This window comes from Poecilia mexicana, unplaced genomic scaffold (assembly GCF_051168715.1).
Source record: "Poecilia mexicana isolate PSO_F unplaced genomic scaffold, ASM5116871v1 scaffold_1, whole genome shotgun sequence".
Taxonomy (NCBI): Eukaryota; Metazoa; Chordata; class Actinopteri; order Cyprinodontiformes; family Poeciliidae; genus Poecilia; species Poecilia mexicana.
In genome coordinates, this window is record NW_028263370.1 from 24,699,222 (window position 1) to 24,717,544 (window position 18,323).

Consider the following 18,323-nt stretch of genomic DNA (forward strand, 5'->3'; position numbering starts at 1 on the left):
GCTGTGATCTTAAGGTTCTGTTTGTTTCCTCAGAGGGCCTCATGAAAAGCTTTGGTGGGCCAGATTTGGCCCCTGAGCCTCGAATTTGACACACAAGCTCCAGAACGTTCCTCATGTTCAGCTGGGCCGACCCAAACGGTTGTGGTTCTGGTCAGAACCCGTCCCAGCAGAACTCCAGTGGTTAAATCCAACCAATCAGGGCGCTCCTGCTGCTGTGGTAATATTTAATGATTACCACAATAAAAGCTTCTCTTTGGAGGCTTTTATTGTGACACTGCTTCCTGTTGAACCCAAATGAGTTCAATGACTGTCAGAACTTTAACTGGATCTTAAGATGTTTCATTTTTTTAATAGGAAATAATGATTCAGTTTGAGATGAAAGATTTAATAATAAAACGTTCAAAATGGCTCAGTTTCCGTCTGCTGTCCAGATCAGAACCGGGCCGATCAGAACCAGGAAATGGGTCCACTTTCAGGAGGAATTAGGTCACTCTCCGTTTTTTCCGGGCCTGGAATCGCTCCGTTTTGCTCTTAATGGATTTAACGAGCAGCGACAGACTCGGATCCATCGCCTTCTTCGAGTCCGAATCCGGCTCGGCTCCAGCTGCTTCCTGTCTATGGCCAGGCTCCGCCCCCTCCTGTCTGCCAGGCTCCGCCCCCTCCTGTCTGCCAGGCTCCGCCCCCTCCTGTCTGCCAGGCTCCGCCCCCTCCTGTCTGCCAGGCTCCGCGGCGCGGCGGCGCTGCTTCTCCTCCAGGATGCTCCGCGTGGCTCTGGTGTTCCTGAAGCCGGGGTGGGACGGGTCCAGGTTGAACAGGTGGGAGGTGAAGACGGCCTGGAAGCGCGGGTCGGAGACGTCCACCTGGAGACAGAGATCGCATCATCGACTGGCCTACGGAGGGCTGAACCTGCCACTGACGGACCTACGGAGGGCTGAACCTGCCACTCATTTCTAATATTTCAATGTTGAATTTTAGTAGTTTTGGTGAGTCTATAAGGTTTTTATTGTAATTTTTAACAAATACAAATTTAATAAAATACATAATTAAATAACTGTATTATTAAAGAACACAAAACAAAAAGAGCTAAATTAACAAGTACTTTAAAAATGTCAAATACAAGCCAATTAAAACTGTTACAATTTAAATATTTAATTATATCTTTATAAAACTAATGTTACAAATAAACTAGTATTTAATAGATGGTTCAGTAAAATGAACAACGGAGTCAGATTTGTGAGATAAATGGATCTATAAAGATGGGAAAACTTCTGCCACTGTGCTAATGGTAAAGCTAAGTTTTAGCGTAACACTTTAGCATTTTTGCTAACTTCGAAAATATTTAGTGCACTTAGCTTTCCCTAAATTAATTTTTCCAGATAATTTCTAAACGGATAATGTTAAAAGTTTCATAAATAAAGTACAATGTCTGTTTTTTAGTTTTGGTTATAGAAATTCTTCTAGTGGTTAGACGTTAATATCCATGCTCTTATTTTGAAGTGAGTGAAGACCGTTTCCTCTCTCTCTTTTCCTGTAATAACTATCTAAAACCAGAAACAGGAACAAGTTAAAGTGTTTGAAATTAGCGCCTTAGCATTAGCAGAACTAATGGTTATGATTTGACTGTTAGCGAAGCTAGCTCTTAGTTAGCAGTGGCCGGCCTGTCCGGGTGTAGAAGCAACGCTGCCCCCGTCAGGCCGGTGTGGGAATCGCAGGTAAAGCCTGCCTGAGGATGAAGGTCTCACCTGGAAGCTGTCGTCCTCCAGCGGCGCTTCGCCCTTCCTCAGCAGCTTCTTCCTCTTCCTCCTGCTCAGGTTCTGCTGCTCTACGATCTTGTCGTAGTTGAAGTGTTTGTGTTTGGCTTCATCATCGTCATCCTCCATCAGCAGAGCCATCTGGGCCTGGAAGCAAGCAGACAGATGAGACTCTGGGAGTCGGAGGACGATCCGGCTGGGAATCATTCTGCACCTTCTGTTTCTGCCGCTCCTCTTCCTCCTCAGCCGTAATCTGCTCTTCCTCCTGTTTCTTCTTCTGTTTCTTCTTCATGTCTGAAACATGAATCAGACATGAATCAGTCAGGGGTCACGTCATTAAAGACGAGAACAAATGATTTTAACTGAATTTCAGAACTAAAACAAACTGCAGTAAGTTTGATTCAACATGCAGCTTTAAAAATCTGGATGTTTTGTCCATGTTTGTCTGACGTTTACAGGAGAACAAGGTGGCAGGTTGTGAAAACGGAGCAAAGAAACAGGAAGTCAGAACCATGAGACTGTAATAAAATCTCTGCGGATCTTTTTACTCATAAACTACAGAGCTGCTGTTGGCAGAAGGGCTCGAGTCTCGGGTTTCCTCTCCTTGGAGGATGAACTCCGTCGCTCTGACGAGCCACATGGAGCAGACGCCAGCGCCGTGACCGAATGTTTTCAACACCGACGGCCAGAACAGCCGCTCCACTCCTGTCACCGTGGTAACCGAGCGTCCTGCAGGGACGTCACCTGATGCTCCGAGCTCGTCTGAGAAGAACGGGTCGCTGAGGTCGACATCAGGAGGAAGCTCATCATCACTGAGCTCTTCTTCGGCTCCCTGATGGAGAAAACGTCACGTTAGAATCATTACCGCCTGCAGTTCAGAGCTCTGGCAGGAGGAGGCGCCACTCACCTGCTTTCTTTCATTTTTCCTCTGCTTCTTCTTCTCCTTCTTCTTCTGCAGAAACTCCTCCCAGGGCGTCGGCTGGTCCTTGGCCTCCAGCTTCTTCTTCACCAGCCGCTCCGTCGTTTCCTTCAGACCTGAGGAGGAGGACAATGAGCCGCTCTGCCGTCGGGCCGAGAGGCTGCAGGCGGCTCCTCCTGGTACCTGGAACCCAGCTGATCTCCATCTCCATGTCCTCCTGCTGCCTCTTGTCTTTGCTCTGGATGCTCTTCAGCAGCTCTCTGTATTTACTGATCTGCTCCTCGCTCCTCTTCCTCTGTTTCTCCTGAGGTTTCTCCTCCAGCTCCTCTCCAATCGGCTCTTCTGTTTGAAACAAACAGCTCAGCACAAGTTCGTCTCCTTAAAGCACCAGAAAACTTTTCTCGACCTTCACCTCCTCCTGTCTCCTCCTGCTCTTCATCTTCGTCTTCCTCACTGGAGGAGGCCAGGTAGGCCTTAAAGTCCAGGTCCAGCAGCTCCTCTTTGTTGAACTTCCTGTTCAGAGCCGTCACGCGCTCGTGGTCCGTCTCGTCCCACGTCAGCTGCACCTGATTGGTCCAGAAAAGATCCAAGCATGATCAGACTATTGATCAGCTCATTAATATTTATTAGATTAATAATCAGAATTTATTCCACACTAAACTTTAAATTTGCGATTTAAACCATTGATTGTAATGAGATGTAAAGCAAACTAAATGGATGAACTTCAACAGTATATTCATGTGTTTTCTGATTCATTCTCAGGAACCGGACCGGACCAGAACCAGCTGCTCTGGTCTGAGGCTTTAGTTCATGAACTGACTTCAGAGAGTCTGCTCAGTTCCACTATGAAACGGGTTTTCTGGTCCCGTCAGCTCAGAGCCGGAGCGGTTCTGACCTTGGAGGAGGCGGCAGCAGACGAGGTGAACAGCTTGGGCGTGTACGCCGTCAGGTTGACGTCCGTCGCCACGTCTCTGGGCTCCTCGTCAAATGTCACGTCGTCAGGAACAAAACTGTTGAGTGAAAGAAGCTTAGAAACTCTAGTTTAATAAACGAAACCCGGGTCGGGACGTTTGAATTCGTCATCATACCGGAGATCCAGAACCGAGCAGCTGCTCTCGTATTCGAAGCCGTCGCATTCCTCGTAGATCTTCACCGCCGTCTCCACAGAGTCGCATTCCACCACGCCGTAGAAATACTTGAGGCGCTTGAACTGATAATCCCGCAGCTTCTCTCTGTAGACCCTGAGAGGAGCAACAGAACCACTGAAGCATCTGGACCCAGAACGTCTGCTAGCCAACAGCAGAACGTCTGCTAGCCAACAGCAGAACGTCTGCTAGCCAACAGCAGAACATCTGCTAGCCAACAGCAGAACGTCTGCTAGCCAACAGCAGAACATCTGTCGGCTAACAGCAGAACGTCTGCTAGCCAACAGCAGAACGTCTGTTGGCTAACAGCAGAACGCCGGCTAACAGCAGAACGTCTGCTAGCCAACAGCAGAACGTCTGTTGGCTAATAGCAGAACGCCGGCTAACAGCAGAACGTCTGTTGGCTAACAGCAGAACGTCTGTCGGCTAATAGCAGAACGCCGGCTAATAGCAGAACGCCGGCTAACAGCAGAACATCTGTCGGCTAACAGCAGAACGTCTGTTGGCTAATAGCAGAACGCCGGCTAACAGCAGAACGTCTGTCGGCTAACAGCAGAACGTCTGTTGGCTAATAGCAGAACGCCGGCTAACAGCAGAACGTCTGTCGGCTAACAGCAGAACGTCTGTCGGCTAACAGCAGAACGTCTGTCGGCTAACAGCAGAACGTCTGTCGGCTAACAGCAGAACGTCTGTCGGCTAATAGCAGAACGTCTGCCGGCTAACAGCAGAACGTCTGCCGGCTAACAGCAGAACGTCTGTCGGCTAACAGCAGAACGTCTGTCGGCTAACAGCAGAACGTCTGTCGGCTAACAGCAGAACGTCTGTCGGCTAACAGCAGAACGTCTGTCGGCTAACAGCAGAACGTCTGCCGGCTAACAGCAGAACGTCTGCCGGCTAACAGCAGAACGTCTGTCGGCTAACAGCAGAACGTCTGCCGGCTAACAGCAGAACGTCTGTCGGCTAACAGCAGAACGTCTGTCGGCTAACAGCAGAACGTCTGTCGGCTAACAGCAGAACGTCTGTCGGCTAACAGCAGAACGTCTGTCGGCTAACAGCAGAACGTCTGTTGGCTAATAGCAGAACGTCTGTTGGCTAATAGCAGAACGTCTGTCGGCTAACAGCAGAACGTCTGTTGGCTAATAGCAGAACGTCTGCCGGCTAACAGTAAGATCCTCCACACTGACAGCAGATGAGCTGCAGACCGTCCAGCAGGGGGCAGCCCAGCAGCAGGAAGCTCCCAGGTCACCTGTCTTCCTCTGTCTCGTTCTCTGAATCGTCCGGCAACGCCTTCAGCTCCGGCGGTCCCTGCGTCTCCTCCACCTTCCGCCTCTCCTTCCCAAACTCTGACGGGAAAATCTGGACAACAATACCCACAATGCACTGCTGTTACTCAGGACAAACAGGCCAATCTGGTTTGGTTCTGTGTGTGGGTAGAATAAAATCAGATTGTTGATCCAACATGGGGGCTTCAGAGGGCCATGTGAACCCTGGGTCTCGTCTCTCAGGCACAGTTACCTTCACAGACAGCACAGCGCCCCCTTTAGGCACGAAGGAGCTGAACAAAGCCAGCAGATCTTTGGCCTTCAGGCGATCCCAGTCCATGTTACAGACGGCGAGCCGAGCAGAAACCTGGAACACGTTAGGACCTCGTTAGGACCTCGTTAGGACCTCGTTAGGACCTCGCTCTGCGCCGCCTCACCTGCTCGCTCCGTGGAGCGTCTCTGCACAGCTCCCCCCAGTCGTGTTCGATCTGCTCTTCCTCCTTCCTCAGGATGTCGTCCACATCATCATCATCCTCGTCTTCATCAGAGCTGGTCTCCATGTTTCCTTTTCCTCGGGCCAGATCCGGTCCGCTGTCATCCTCAGAGTCCAGACCAGACTCTTCATCATCATCATCATCATCATCATCATGATCATCATCTCCTGACTGATGCTCCACCTCTTCTTCATCTGAGGAAAACATGAATGCTAACTCCGTTAGCTTTAGCTGTCATTCTTTAGAACATAAAGAACTAAACAAGAGGAAATAAAAGTTCATCTGTGACTTTATTTAAACGAGCCGATTGAGCCCAACGTTTGTTTGACTGAGATGATTTTTTCCCCTGGAGACGATATTCGTTATGAAAACGTCTCATAGATGTGAAATCAGAGGACGAAAAATTCTTCTAACCTTTCTCTGCCGCTCTGCTTCCTCGTCCAAGATGCTTCTTCTGTCTCTGGACGTCCTCCTCCTCCTCTTCTTCATCCTCCTCCTCCTCTTCATCCTCCTCCTCCTCCTCTTCATCCTCCTCCTCCTCCTCTTCTTCATCCTCCTCCTCTTCTTCATCCTCCTCCTCCTCCTCTTCATCCTCCTCCTCCTCCTCCAGCTGGTAGAAGCGCCTCAGGTCAGCGGCGGTGGACAGCTGGACGGGTCGTCCTCTCTTGTCCACCGTCTGCTTCGTCTGGAAGCGCCGGTCGTGGAACATGGACTGGAAACGTTTGTCGATCTTGACTTTGCGTTCTTTCTCTGGCATTTCCCAGAACCTGGGGTCCTTCTGGACCCGGCAGAACCGCTCATCGTTGGCCTGCTTCTTCCTGGACGACATGTTGGGGGGGCACAGCGCCACCTGCAGGACAGGAGCAGAACTGCAGGTAAAAGTGGAGAACCTTAAGCTTCATGACTCTCCTCTGGTTTAGTCGTTAGAAAAACATCCAGAGAAAATTTCTTTCCTGCTGCTCTAATCTTACTGTTGCTTTTATGTTGGGTAACCATGGCAACCAGGTGCAGTTTTTGCACCTGGGATCAGCTGATTGGCATCTGAAAAGCTCAAATAAAACCTGAAGGAGGAAGTTCAGAGGATCACATCCCAGAATCTGACGTCCTTCTAACCAAACGACCAGACAGACTGAAAGAGGAGCAGCAAAAGCAAAGGAGGCGGATTAGCAGAGCTAGCTAACAGCTGATGGAGCCATCAGTATGTTTCTGTGGAGTATCATCTCTCCTCAGCAGACACTGAGCTGTTAGCATGTTAGCATGTCATGACGGTCATGAGGCGGTCAAACAGAAGCTTCTTCAGTCAGAGGCCTTTTCTGACTCGGTGCAGGACTGACTGCTACTGCAGATCCTTCCATCCTCAATATCCATAAACATATTTCATCCGTTCTGATGTCTGTGGATCTTCTTCCAGCAAACATAAATTAATACACCTTTTACCTTTGACCTCAACTGCAGCTGATCTGATCAGAACCGAACCGGTGGAAAATTCACACGGCAATAATTCAACCGAATCTTATCAAATCTGATTGGTTTATTATTTTCCGTCAGCTGGTTTTTACTTGGTGAATATGACGAACTGAACCTTTGTACGAGTTTATGATGAAATGAACAGCAGAAACATTAAAAACCACCGAGCCGATTATCGGAACATCTTATGGATCAGAAAAGTTCGGTCCAAATATGAGACCAATTAAAGTCTGATACCGAACCGGACCGGTTCGTTTAAAACCCAGAGAAAAGGCGCAGAGTTCGGCGAAGAAGAGGCTTAGCAGGTCCGACCAGAACCAGCGGCTGGAAATAAAATTAAAAGTTACCTTCTCTGATCCTCCTCACACGTGTTTTCCCAGCATGCACCCTGCTCCTTCGGCCTCTGACTCAGTACGGCGCGAAGAGAGGTACAAACAGCCCGAACCGCGGATTCCTCGGTGAACGTTCAGATTCGGGTTTCATGATCCAAATCATTTATACATTAGTTCCTATAATCAGAAAATAAACGTTTTTATGTTTCTAAATAAAACTTTAATTTAACCAGTAAATATGTTAAAAGGTAAAAAATAGTTTTAATTGCATTTAATTTCCATAACATGATAAAATGACCCAGTTATTATTACCAACTGCGTGATAAAAACTTGATGATTCATTTTGTTTTTGGACTATAAAACAGTTCAAACAGTCATGTGTTTATTGCTCATCATGAATTCAATCATATTTCAGGTCTTTTTATTTATTAAATTCACACAGAGATGCTTCATGTTTTATGTTAATGAGCCTAAATGGTCCAAAGATTAAATAGAGAAATATTATTTTTTCTCTACTCCAGTTTTTCAGTTGAAATATTTTCAGGTTTTATTTGTTTTTATTTTTCCAGGTTGTGAATTTAATCCCAGTAATCTGACTCCGGCTCCGCTCCCAGCCTCTGATCCATTTCCTCCGCTTAGATCCGCCTGCCGGGTTTTCCGACCGGCCGCGGCCTGAGGTCACCGAGGTCACTGCGGGCAGGAAGCCGCCATGTTGGACTTCTGGCTGGAAGTGGAACCATGAGCTGCCGGGGGATCCAGAAGCTCCTGCAGGGAGCCGGTTCTGGTCCGGCAGCGTGGTCCCGGACCCCCGCGGTCTCCTGCTGCTGCAGGCTCAGATCTGGACCCTGCAGGGCCCTGTCCGGACCCGGTTCTGGGTCAGGCAGCATGAATGTGTTCAACAGGGAGATGAAGAGGAGACAGAAGAACTGGGCCGCGGTTCTGCAGGACGGACACCAGTACGACTACCTGAGAGAAGAGGTGAAACTGGGGTTCGGTCCGGTTCTGATGATGGAGTTCAGTGTGGATTGTTATTGAAAATGTTTTTAGGTTTTCGTTCCTCTTGAGTTCATCAGAACCAGAACCTGATGGTTCTGGACTCTTCAGGTCTGGTTCTGGACCGGTTCTGGTTCTCCAGGAGGAACCGTCTCATCTGGATTTTGTGTTGTGCAGGTTGGCAGTCGAGTGGCTGATCGGGTTTATGACATCGCCAGGTGAGTTCTGGTTCTGGTCCAGCAGGAACCATGAAACCAGTTAAATCTGACTGGTTTCCATCTGAAGTCCAGTCCGGCAGGTTCTGATCCGTTTGTCCTTTCCTCAGGACGTTTCCCCTGGCTCTGGACATGGGAGGAGGAAAAAGTTACATAGCAGAACATCTGAGCAAGGTGAGGAAGAGGAGGGTGAGGAAGAGACTCCTCCATCCTGCAGCTCCATCCTGAACTGGGAATCTTGTAAACTGGGAATCTTCCAGTTTTGGCTGAGTTTTTCCTCTCTGATGTTGCAGGAAGTGGTGCAGCGTTTGGTTCTGACTGACGTCTCCCAGCAGGCTCTGGTGAGTCCTGACCCACATCCCAGCGGAACCGGTTCATCCCAGCGGAACCGGTTCATCCCAGCGGAACCGGTTCTCTGTGTTGTGTTTCAGAAGCTGGGCCGGCGGTCGGAGATTCCCACCCGGAGCGTTGTGGCTGATGAGGAGTTCCTGCCGTTTAGGGAGAACAGTTTCCACCTGGTGGTGAGCAGCTTCAGGTGAGACGCAGCTTTACCTGCAGAGCCCGGCTTCCTCCACCAGGGGGCGCTCAGCTCAGGTCTGACCTCATCAGGTTTTACATGTGAGATGGATCAGGGAACAGATCAATACGGAGGCAAACAGAACAACGATTGACACGTAAACACAAGGAAACAAACGCAGCAGAAAAACGCTGCAAACAGAAAGTCCTCCAGACCAGTAGGGGGAGTCAGACACTAAACACCAAACGTCCAGGAGAAACAGAGGAAGACATGTCAGTCTAGCTTTTCTTCATGCAGAACTGCAGCATATTAGATAAAACTATCTACTCCAGACTCCCCCTAGTGGTGTGGAGGACTTCCGTTCTGTACAGGATCCTGTTTGTAAAGTTACACTGTAAAACAATAACAGCAATAATTTGATTTATTTAGCCTGTCATAAAGGAAAAACTATGGGTGTTCATTCTTTAAACGGTGTTTTATCTATATTCATATTTATAAATTTCATGGTTCTAAACTAAATTTATTTAATTCTGAGTTAAATCTCTAACTAAATATTTAGCTTGGTAAGCTAAACGCTTAGCTTACTACATATCTAGTTAGCAAGCTAAATATTTAGGTAACTATTTAGCTTATTAAATATGTAGTAAGTTTAGAAAATATTTCAGGTAATGAATATCTAACTAAATATTTGGCAAGTTAAATATTTAGCTTGCTAAATGTTTAGTCAGATTTACCCGAAATATTTAATCAACTAAATATTTAGATGAGATTTAACCCTTTAGTTTGTAGTCTTGCTGTCTGACGCGACTCTCATTTTCCTCTCAGCCTCCACTGGATCAACGACCTTCCCAGGGTGCTCAGCGAGGTACGGTCAGAGGTTCTGTGTGTGGTTCTGTTTGGGTCGGCTCCGCCCTCATGCTGTTCTCCCAGCAGATCCATCGGGTCCTGAAGCCGGACGGTGTCTTCATCGGCGCCATGGCGGGCGGAGACACGCTGTACGAGCTGCGCTGCTCGCTGCAGCTGGCCCAGTCGGAGCGGGAGGGCGGCTTCTCGCCCCACGTCTCCCCCTACACCGCCGTCACCGACCTGGGGAACCTGCTGGGCCGGGCCCGCTTCAACATGCTCACCGTGGTGAGGTTCTGGTTCTGCTAGGCCCGATCCAGCAGTCGTTAGAGGTTCTGAGGGACTCATCTTGACTCAGTCCATTCAGTATTCCAAGTTTGGATTTATATCAAAATGAGCTAAATTGCTAATTTTAGCCTAAAGCTATGGCGTTAGCATGAGGGCTAACACTAGCATGTTGACCTGTAGTAACGTATTACATGTTGTATGCAAACAGCTGTGTGTAGCAGCAATGCTAAAATGATCCAAAAGGCTAATGTTAGCCTAAGCATAGACATAATATAAGGGTAGACGCCGCATTGGCTACTCCGGCGCAGGAAATACGGCGGCCATCTTAGAGCGGTATAAACTCCTACTTTCCTCAATCAAAACAATAGACGATGCCTCAGCTCTGAGGGATATTATTGTTCGGATCTATGGATTATTGATGTGAGGGCTCCACAGACAGCATTTCACAAGTAAGATGGACATATTATTGTGTATATATTGTGATTATAATATTACTTTACTGTATTTATGTCCACCGGCGAGATACCAGCTAATATTAGCTACAGTGCTTGGTGTAATACGGGTTCAGCCCCGCTATGAAGGCTAACTGAGATTCTGTACATTTAAAAATATTAATTATTCTCTAACATTGACTTAGATTATATGACACAAGAGCTTTAGAAATGAAACAATATAACACATATTATAAAACTTATGTGTTATAACATTCACCGGCAAAGTTTACACAGGTGGTAAAGACTATTATTTATATGTAATTCTTTCACTAGTAAGATACATCCCAAATCTTCCGTTTTTGTTTTGAAAGTTTCCTAAAGACACGATGTGAGGAAGAAGAGGGAGAAATCTATAAAGAGAGACGGATTCACTGCAGCAGGATGGATCTCATCAGATTTTGGACTTAATCTCAGCTGCTGAATCTCTGAAGCTAGAAGTCGGCAAAAAATAAAAAATAAATAAATATATATATATTATTCAGTATTAATTATTTATTTGTGCCATTATGAATCTTTATTTGTGTTGTATAGTTATTTAAATATGTATTGATATTACTAAATAATTTATTAAATAAATTATGAACGGCTGTGTGCTTTGTAATATGCTCTTTATACATCGATATCAGAATATTCCATTCCTATTCTATTGTTTTAGCCACTAAGCATATTTAAATATGATGAACTATGTATTAAAAACATACTTAAATAATACAATTGTTTATAAATGTAGCTTTGATAGATGTTTGAATAAGGTTTCCAGTAACAAAAAAGTGTGTTATGATCGATTAAATGCGCTGATCCGTCACTGTGCCTGTTAAACACATAGGACCGAGTGGAGTGGTATACCGCTCCAAGATGGCCGCCCTAAATCTCGTCAGCGACAATAGGCGACAGCGGGGCATGAGGCGTCTATCCTTATATTATGTCTATGAGCCTAAGTGCTAGCATTAGTTCTGGTTCTGGACGGTTTCTGTAGTTGCTGAAGCGTTGACCTCGGTGCCGACCAGGAAGTTCCTGTATGGATCAATAAAAGTTTCCACCGCTCAGCTGAGCCACGTTTCTTCCTTAAGCAGCAGACAGTGAAGTGGTCTGACCTTTGACCCCTCTGTGTTTTCAGGACGTCGATGATGTTCAGGTTCATTATCCAGGAATCATGGAGCTCATGACGGACCTGCAAGGTACAGAGCTCAGAAATCCAAACATTAAGGTTTCCTGCAGAGGAGCAGACTGAGACATGTCGCCCCCTGCAGGCATGGGGGAGAGTAACTGCGCGTGGAACAGGCGCTCCATGCTGCACCGCGACACCATGCTAGCAGCTGCAGCCGTCTATAAAGGTGAGGAGACGCACTCTGGACCAATCAGATCTCTGATGGATGATGAGGTGGGAACCTGAGATTCTAAGCTGGATTATCAGGGAGCCATGACGGGAAGCTGAACAGCAGAAATCTGGTTTTAGTTTCATCAGAACTCCGTCTGCAGCGTTTGGACCCGGTTTTAACTGGACTTTATGAACTTCCTGTTAGTTCCAGTAATCATTTATGGATTTATGGATTAGCTTCCAGCTAATTCTGAACTGAATGTTTATAATGTTGGCAATATTCTGTAAATCCTATAAATTTGTTAAAATTAGACTTAAATGACTGGTTAAAATGTCGCAGAGGCTCTTCATGACCAGAGGATAAGTGAAGGTCATCCAGATTCTTTTTCTGAGGTTCTGATCCAAAAACAAAAACTGATCAGAATTTAAAGCAGAAAGTTTGAAGTAATCCAGGTTTTAATCTCTTCATGCCTGTAATCTACCGGATTGGATTAATCTGGACTGATCCTGGACCAGCGGGACGTTTCATCCTGTCCGTCTCATTTCAGAGATGTACGGAAACCCGGACGGGTCAGTTCCCGCCACCTTCCAGATCCTCTACATGATTGGCTGGAAGCCTCACGAGTCCCAGGTGAGAGCAGAGTCTGACCATTTACAGCCAATCAGCAGCAGGGAAACAGGCCCCGCCTCCTGAGCTGTGACTGTTCCCTCAGGCTGGGTTATATCTGTATGGAGGGCTGATCTTGCCAAAATCAAAATGATTTGATGATGTAATTAATGTGTTAAATATTCATAAATAAGAACTTTCTAAACTTAATTTCTTATACAGGTTGACAAATATTTTTGTTTTACTAATTTACTTCTTATTTATTTTTTCATATTCTGTATTAATTTCATATCTACTACATTTACTTTGATTTGATCATATGTTGATTTATGTTCTCCAGGTTTTCCATCTTTTCTCCTTTGTTTATTTCCATTTTTCCCATTTTATTTTTTTGGATTAATTTTTCATTTTTTCTTGTCCTGTTTCCTTTTGAATTTAAATGATCTGAACATAAAAGAGAACATGAAGAAAATGAAAAAAATGTTAATAAACAAAAACAATGAGAAAAAAAGAAGAGAAAATTTGTCAATGCATAATTAAATCAAGTGACTGAACAAAAAATAGTATTAAATAAATACAGAACATGACAAACTTAGAAAAACATTTATAATAACAAGGAAACTCTTAAAACAGTGTTTAAAAATAAACTGGACAATAGTGATGGTGTTTAATTAATGCTGCTGAAAATGATAAGTATTAGTGTAAGCCACTGTATAATCAAATGAGATGGAAAAGATCTTCATTTTTTTCTTTTGGAAGCAATATAAAGCAATATTTGGCACATGGATTACTTTTTGTTTTTAGAACTTACACTTTTATTATTTTTACAGAGCAGTTATGCAGCCATACATCAGTAATACATAACACAAGTGTTGACAATATGAAGTTTCCCATAAAATAAACATCTTATGACCTCAGCATCACATCTGCAGACTCATCGCCGTACAACCCAAGGATTCCCTTTGGGCAGGACGGCTAAACACCAGCAGAGCTTCTGCGCAGGACAGAAGGAGCTTTTTGAAGTCTAGGTTATCTTTTCCATTTGACATAATTCTCTTACTTTTTGAACCCACAAGTCGTAGGAAGGTGGTTCCAGTTGCATCCACCTGATTCTAATGCATTTCAGATGTACTTTGGTCCATCTGACCAGCTGATGTAATGCAACTGTAACATCCTTTGGTGTCTGGACAGATTTGGTTTGTAGCCCTGATCACCTCGTCCCAAAGGTTTTGAAGTTTGGGGCATGACCAAAATGTGTGTATGATTGGCGACTGCTGGGCCTCAGATCCTCCAACACAAGTTTGATCAATTAGGATCCATCTGAGCAACAACATCTGGGGTCCTGAAATACCTGCTAATAATTTTCCATTTATATTCCCGCCACATATTTGAGTTTGTAGCTCGATGTGCCTCAGTCCAGACTTCCTCCCTTGTTCCGTCAGAAATTATTTGGGCCGTCTCTGCCTCCCATCTTTGTTTTGTCCAAGTGGGTTCGTTAAGGTTCATGACAGAAACACCCCATATAACAGTTTTTTATCCCCTCCCCCTTTCTGGAAGTGGATTAGGAGGTTTTCTATTGGTGTGGGATTTAGCACTCTTCCCATCTGTGTGCTGACAGAAAAGAGCACAACTGTAAATATCTAAAGAAATAATTTTTCTGGAGATGAAAATTCCTACATAACTCTTCAAACGACATAAGGTTGTTCCTGCCGATCAACTGATGAAGAAATGTAAGATCCTGTTCAGCCCATTTAGAAAAATTTTGAATTGGGTGTGGAGGATTTAATATGTCCAATGCTTGTTAGTATTCATAAAGCTCTTGGTAGCTTGAAAGAAATTTGTACTTTGTTCCAAATGTCAAGTGTGGTTTTAGTCCACAATGGCAGTTCCTTTACTGGAATATCTAAAGGTACTGACCTTTAGTGGTACTGAGCATTTTGCTTGCTCGATGCTCAGCCATCTTGTTTGATAATCCTGTTGGATCCACGAAATTAAAGTCTTTAACTGAGCTGCCCAAAAATAATATTTTAAGATTGAGACCTCCTTCCATCTTATGAATTACTTTTTGAAGCCATTTATTTATTTCCACGTTCACAGTTTTGGCAGGATCTTCTTTCCGTAGTTGAGTTAATAAACCAAACGGGGAAAACCCAAGAGCAGGTTTGGAAACGTCCATAAAAACATTAATACGGTTTTCTGCTCCGTGGTTCCTGCAGGCCAAGCCGGCCCGCCGCGGCTCCGCCACCGTGTCCTTCAGAGATCTGGCCAAGGTCAGCCGACCCGACGGTGCCGACCAGTCCTAGGGTCATGACCTCACTGGGTCAGGCGTCCAGGAGAAGGAGGTTCTGGTTCTTGTTCTGACTGTAAATGTTGTATAGAAATCTGTTTCTGCTAAATAAACTGAGTAGTGAAGGAAACTTGTAACGAGTGAGTGTGTTCTCTGATGAAGCTGCTGCAACACTCACTCACTCACACACACACACTCACACAGACTCACACTCACACACACACACACACACAGATACACACACACTCACTCTCACTCACTCACTCACACACACACACTCACGCACACACACTCACACTCACACACACACTCACGCACACACACACTCACTCTCACACACACACTCACTCACACACACACACATTTGGCGAATCGTGACCGACTCGTCATCCAGATCTGCTCTGGATTCTCCAGTTTTCCTTCAGCTGGTCTGAATATAACAGGATTAAATCTGATTATGATCTGAAGCAGATTAGAGCTCAGATTAATGATCATTTCTGGATGAATTCACTCAGAAAGAGGAAAACATACTGGAGAGGTAATATCTGAATTCTGGAGTTAAAATTCAATAACGACCTTTGACCTTTCAGGCTCTTGGTGAGCAGCAGAACCGGAGCAGTCTACTTCCTGGACCGGAACCGAACTGTCCGGATGAAACCAGATCTGAAGTCCCACTTGAGCTGCTTCTTCTGCCTGGTTCTGATCAGAGCAGAACCTCCACTGCGTACCTAAAAAATCCAGCGCTTCTGCCTCTATAGACCCGGACCGGAGTTACAACAACCGGACCGGTCTAATAAAGTTCCAGCATTTCAAATCAAGAGCTTGGTTAGTTAGCAACAGAAGTGATGAGGAATGAACGCTTCTATCTATGAGTTCTAGTTCTAGGAGGATGGAGAATAAAATCTGGAAAGAATGTGGGAGAAGGGCCTCGCTGCAGCAAACAGGAAGGGGCGGGACGGACTGCTGGCAGTCTCTTATCTTATTTGGAAATGGGACCATTGCACTCCGGAAGTGAAGGGGGCGCTATTCCCTATATTATCCACGGTCTCCCGTTTAAATTTTCTTTTGAAATCTGTGACGTAGCTTCATCTGTAGGAAGGAGTTTCACTCTCAGCATGTATTTCAACTTCTCTTTTTTATTTACTTCAGCGCAGCTCACAGTTTTTAACAAATGGGCTCTTTGCACCTCAGCTTCCGCGTTCGGGGTAAAGCGGCTCGATTGTTTCCGATCCAATACAAATATCATTTACATTAGGTGCTTTCAGGGCTTGGCCAAGGTTTGTACATCGATCCGAAGCCCCAACAAGTCAGCTGGAGAAAGGTTTTAGATGTTCGCCTCGTTATACATTCACTGACACGAAGGTGAGTTTTACTTAAACTTTGTGGCTAACATTAACGTTAGCTTATGCTAGTAGGCAATATTCTCGGACATTGTTCTTGTAAAATGTGCTATTTAAGTATCTAAACATTCTAACGGATAATGTATTTATCTTATTTTCAAGTATACTATGTGTGTTTATTGTCGTTAGTGTCACAGACTAACGGGGTTCGGTTCCGGTTCGGACTTTTTACTAACGAAGCCTGACGAAGCTCAACAAGCCTCATAGCTTAACAGTAGCAGCTCTGGTGTCAGAGATCTGGTTCAGCTGTTCAGGTTCAAAGTTGCTGCTTTTAGAAAAATATGACCGTGTTGCTTCATGTCTCCGTGTTATTTCGTTTTATTACCTTTGCATGTTTCTTGTTCAGAGCTCAGATAGGACGGTGTTTACAGCAGGATGTACAGGCGGATCAGTTGCTCGGCTGTCTGGCTCTGGTCTGCTCTCTCGTTCCCATAAACTCTTTCAGGCTGAATATAGAAGTGATTCCATGGAAATAACTCAGGGAGGCTCCTTTATTTACCATCCGTATCCCCGGTAGTTTTAGGCTGATCCGGAGTGAAGTGAAGGCTGCAAACTTTGCTGTGCGGCGTTAGCTGGTAGCGACAGATATTTACAAGCCAACTTCTTAATTCAGGATCGCTTGGAAATGAACGAAAACTTAAAAGCCCATTATATTAGGAAGACAACAATGTTAATAGTATTGTTTTTTTTTGCATCTGAAATACGACTTAGTCTTTTCTTCCAGTCATGGTAACTCAAAGTGGAAAAAAGTGAGCCGCATTAGCTCCTGGAGATGTGACGTCAACGCCTTAGGTGCAAAGAGCCCATTCTGTAGCTTTCTGTGTACTTCTAAATCTGCTTCTTAGTCGCATCTTTTCGGGCCTGCTACTGCCTCTAGTGGCGTGGGGGTGGTAACACAACTAATATAATTATGTCACTAAACGAGAATACCACCAAATCTTTATTATTCAGGATGTAGAGCTAATTAGGTGATATAAACATCTTTATACATTATAAATAATATCTATATATCTACATCACTTATAGGAGGAAGAAAAGAAATAAGAGAGCTGGAGAGTTGACCTTCAGGAACGTCAAGATGGCGGAGTGAGGAGACGCTCTCTACCGAGATCTGCACAAAAATTCATAAAACGCGGTAAAGCCCTGACTATATGAACAATAGCACTATTGATTTTCTACAAGACAACATACATAATAGTTATAACAGAATGCCGAACCAGAAAGGAGCGAAAAGAGGTCTAGAAACATCCAAGTCCAGGCTTGTGTCTGAGACGGCTAACGAGGCTAATGAGGCTAATGAGGCTAATGAGGCTAACGCTACAACCGGTAACGCGTCATTTGATAACTGCCACAACTACGCAGCTGCCCCCTTAACTTTGACATTGAATGAGGAGGAAATTGCCGACTTTCCTGCCCTACCTGTTACTCCTCTGAAATCGCCTGCACCGAAGAAGGTGATGTATGAACGCAGCAACCCGGAGCCTTCTGCTACAGATGAGATCATATCCAGTCTGTCTGCGCTGATAAACGCCCGTTCTGACAACCTAGAGAGCATGGTGGAGGAGAACACGCTGAAGACTGAGGGTCTCAAAAAGACTATTGGCTTTATATGCGCTGAAATGAATGATGTGAAGGTGAAAGTGAATGACCTGCAAAAAAGAGTTACAAGAGAAGAAGGTCGGGTGGAATCTCAAACTACAAGGAGCTGAAGAAACAGAAAGAAGACATACGAAGAAAAGTGATAGAAATCTGCCAGTCAGTTCTACCAGAACATAAACCCAAGCTGCCCGATGCCATCGACACTGTGCACCGTCTTGGAGCCAAACGTACAGGTAGTACCAAACCTAGAGGGATCATCATTCAGTTCACCTCCAGAGTCCTCAGGGATGCAACATGGAAAGCAGCCAAGACATCTTCGTACCTGAGGGACAACCAACTGAGATTCACTGAGGATCTGAACAAGGATGACAGAGAACGACGCAATAAACTTT

At 45.2% G+C, this 18,323-nt stretch overlaps 2 protein-coding genes across 5 annotated transcripts; one reads left to right on the forward strand and one right to left on the reverse strand.

Annotated features, from left to right (window-relative positions):
• Positions 1-329: 329 nt before the first annotated feature.
• esf1 (ESF1 nucleolar pre-rRNA processing protein) lies at positions 330-7,491 on the reverse strand. The gene is made up of 14 exons (XM_014995778.2): positions 7,386-7,491; positions 5,986-6,421; positions 5,515-5,765; positions 5,331-5,444; positions 5,062-5,171; positions 3,759-3,911; positions 3,566-3,680; positions 3,083-3,236; positions 2,854-3,012; positions 2,659-2,786; positions 2,496-2,583; positions 1,966-2,045; positions 1,743-1,898; positions 330-860 (listed from the first exon to the last, which is right to left on the reverse strand). The coding sequence occupies exons 2-14, from the start codon at positions 6,398-6,400 to the stop codon at positions 483-485; spliced, it is 2,301 nt and encodes a 766-aa protein (XP_014851264.2). The 5' UTR covers positions 6,401-6,421; positions 7,386-7,491; the 3' UTR covers positions 330-482.
• A 554-nt stretch (positions 7,492-8,045) lies between these two features.
• Positions 8,046-15,715, forward strand: ndufaf5 (NADH:ubiquinone oxidoreductase complex assembly factor 5). 4 transcript variants are annotated; one of them, XM_088006811.1, is made up of 11 exons: positions 8,046-8,348; positions 8,541-8,581; positions 8,689-8,752; positions 8,872-8,919; positions 9,010-9,113; positions 9,921-9,960; positions 10,026-10,226; positions 11,838-11,898; positions 11,971-12,054; positions 12,587-12,669; positions 15,523-15,715. In XM_088006811.1, exons 1-11 carry the CDS (start codon positions 8,109-8,111, stop codon positions 15,688-15,690), a joined length of 1,134 nt encoding a protein of 377 aa, XP_087862937.1. In that variant the 5' UTR covers positions 8,046-8,108; the 3' UTR covers positions 15,691-15,715. The 4 variants fall into 4 exon arrangements, with proteins under 4 accessions (XP_087862937.1, XP_087862938.1, XP_014851272.2 ...); XM_088006812.1 differs by having other exon boundaries at positions 10,029-10,226; XM_014995786.2 differs by lacking the exon at positions 15,523-15,715 and adding an exon at positions 14,862-15,062 and having other exon boundaries at positions 8,047-8,348.
• Positions 15,716-18,323: the final 2,608 nt, after the last annotated feature.

Coding starts and splice junctions, on each gene's coding strand:
- esf1 (XM_014995778.2), bottom strand. CDS start 6,400: ATGTCGTCCAGGAAGAAGCAGGCCAACGATGAGCGGTTCTGCCGGGTC. Junction 5,172..5,330: donor GCGCTGTGCTGTCTGTGAAG/GTAACTGTGCCT, acceptor ATTGTTGTCCAG/ATTTTCCCGTCAGAGTTTGG. Junction 1,899..1,965: donor AGGAGCGGCAGAAACAGAAG/GTGCAGAATGAT, acceptor GCTTGCTTCCAG/GCCCAGATGGCTCTGCTGAT.
- ndufaf5 (XM_088006811.1), top strand. CDS start 8,109: ATGAGCTGCCGGGGGATCCAGAAGCTCCTGCAGGGAGCCGGTTCTGGT. Junction 8,349..8,540: donor ACGACTACCTGAGAGAAGAG/GTGAAACTGGGG, acceptor TGTGTTGTGCAG/GTTGGCAGTCGAGTGGCTGA. Junction 12,055..12,586: donor AGCTGCAGCCGTCTATAAAG/GTGAGGAGACGC, acceptor GTCTCATTTCAG/AGATGTACGGAAACCCGGAC.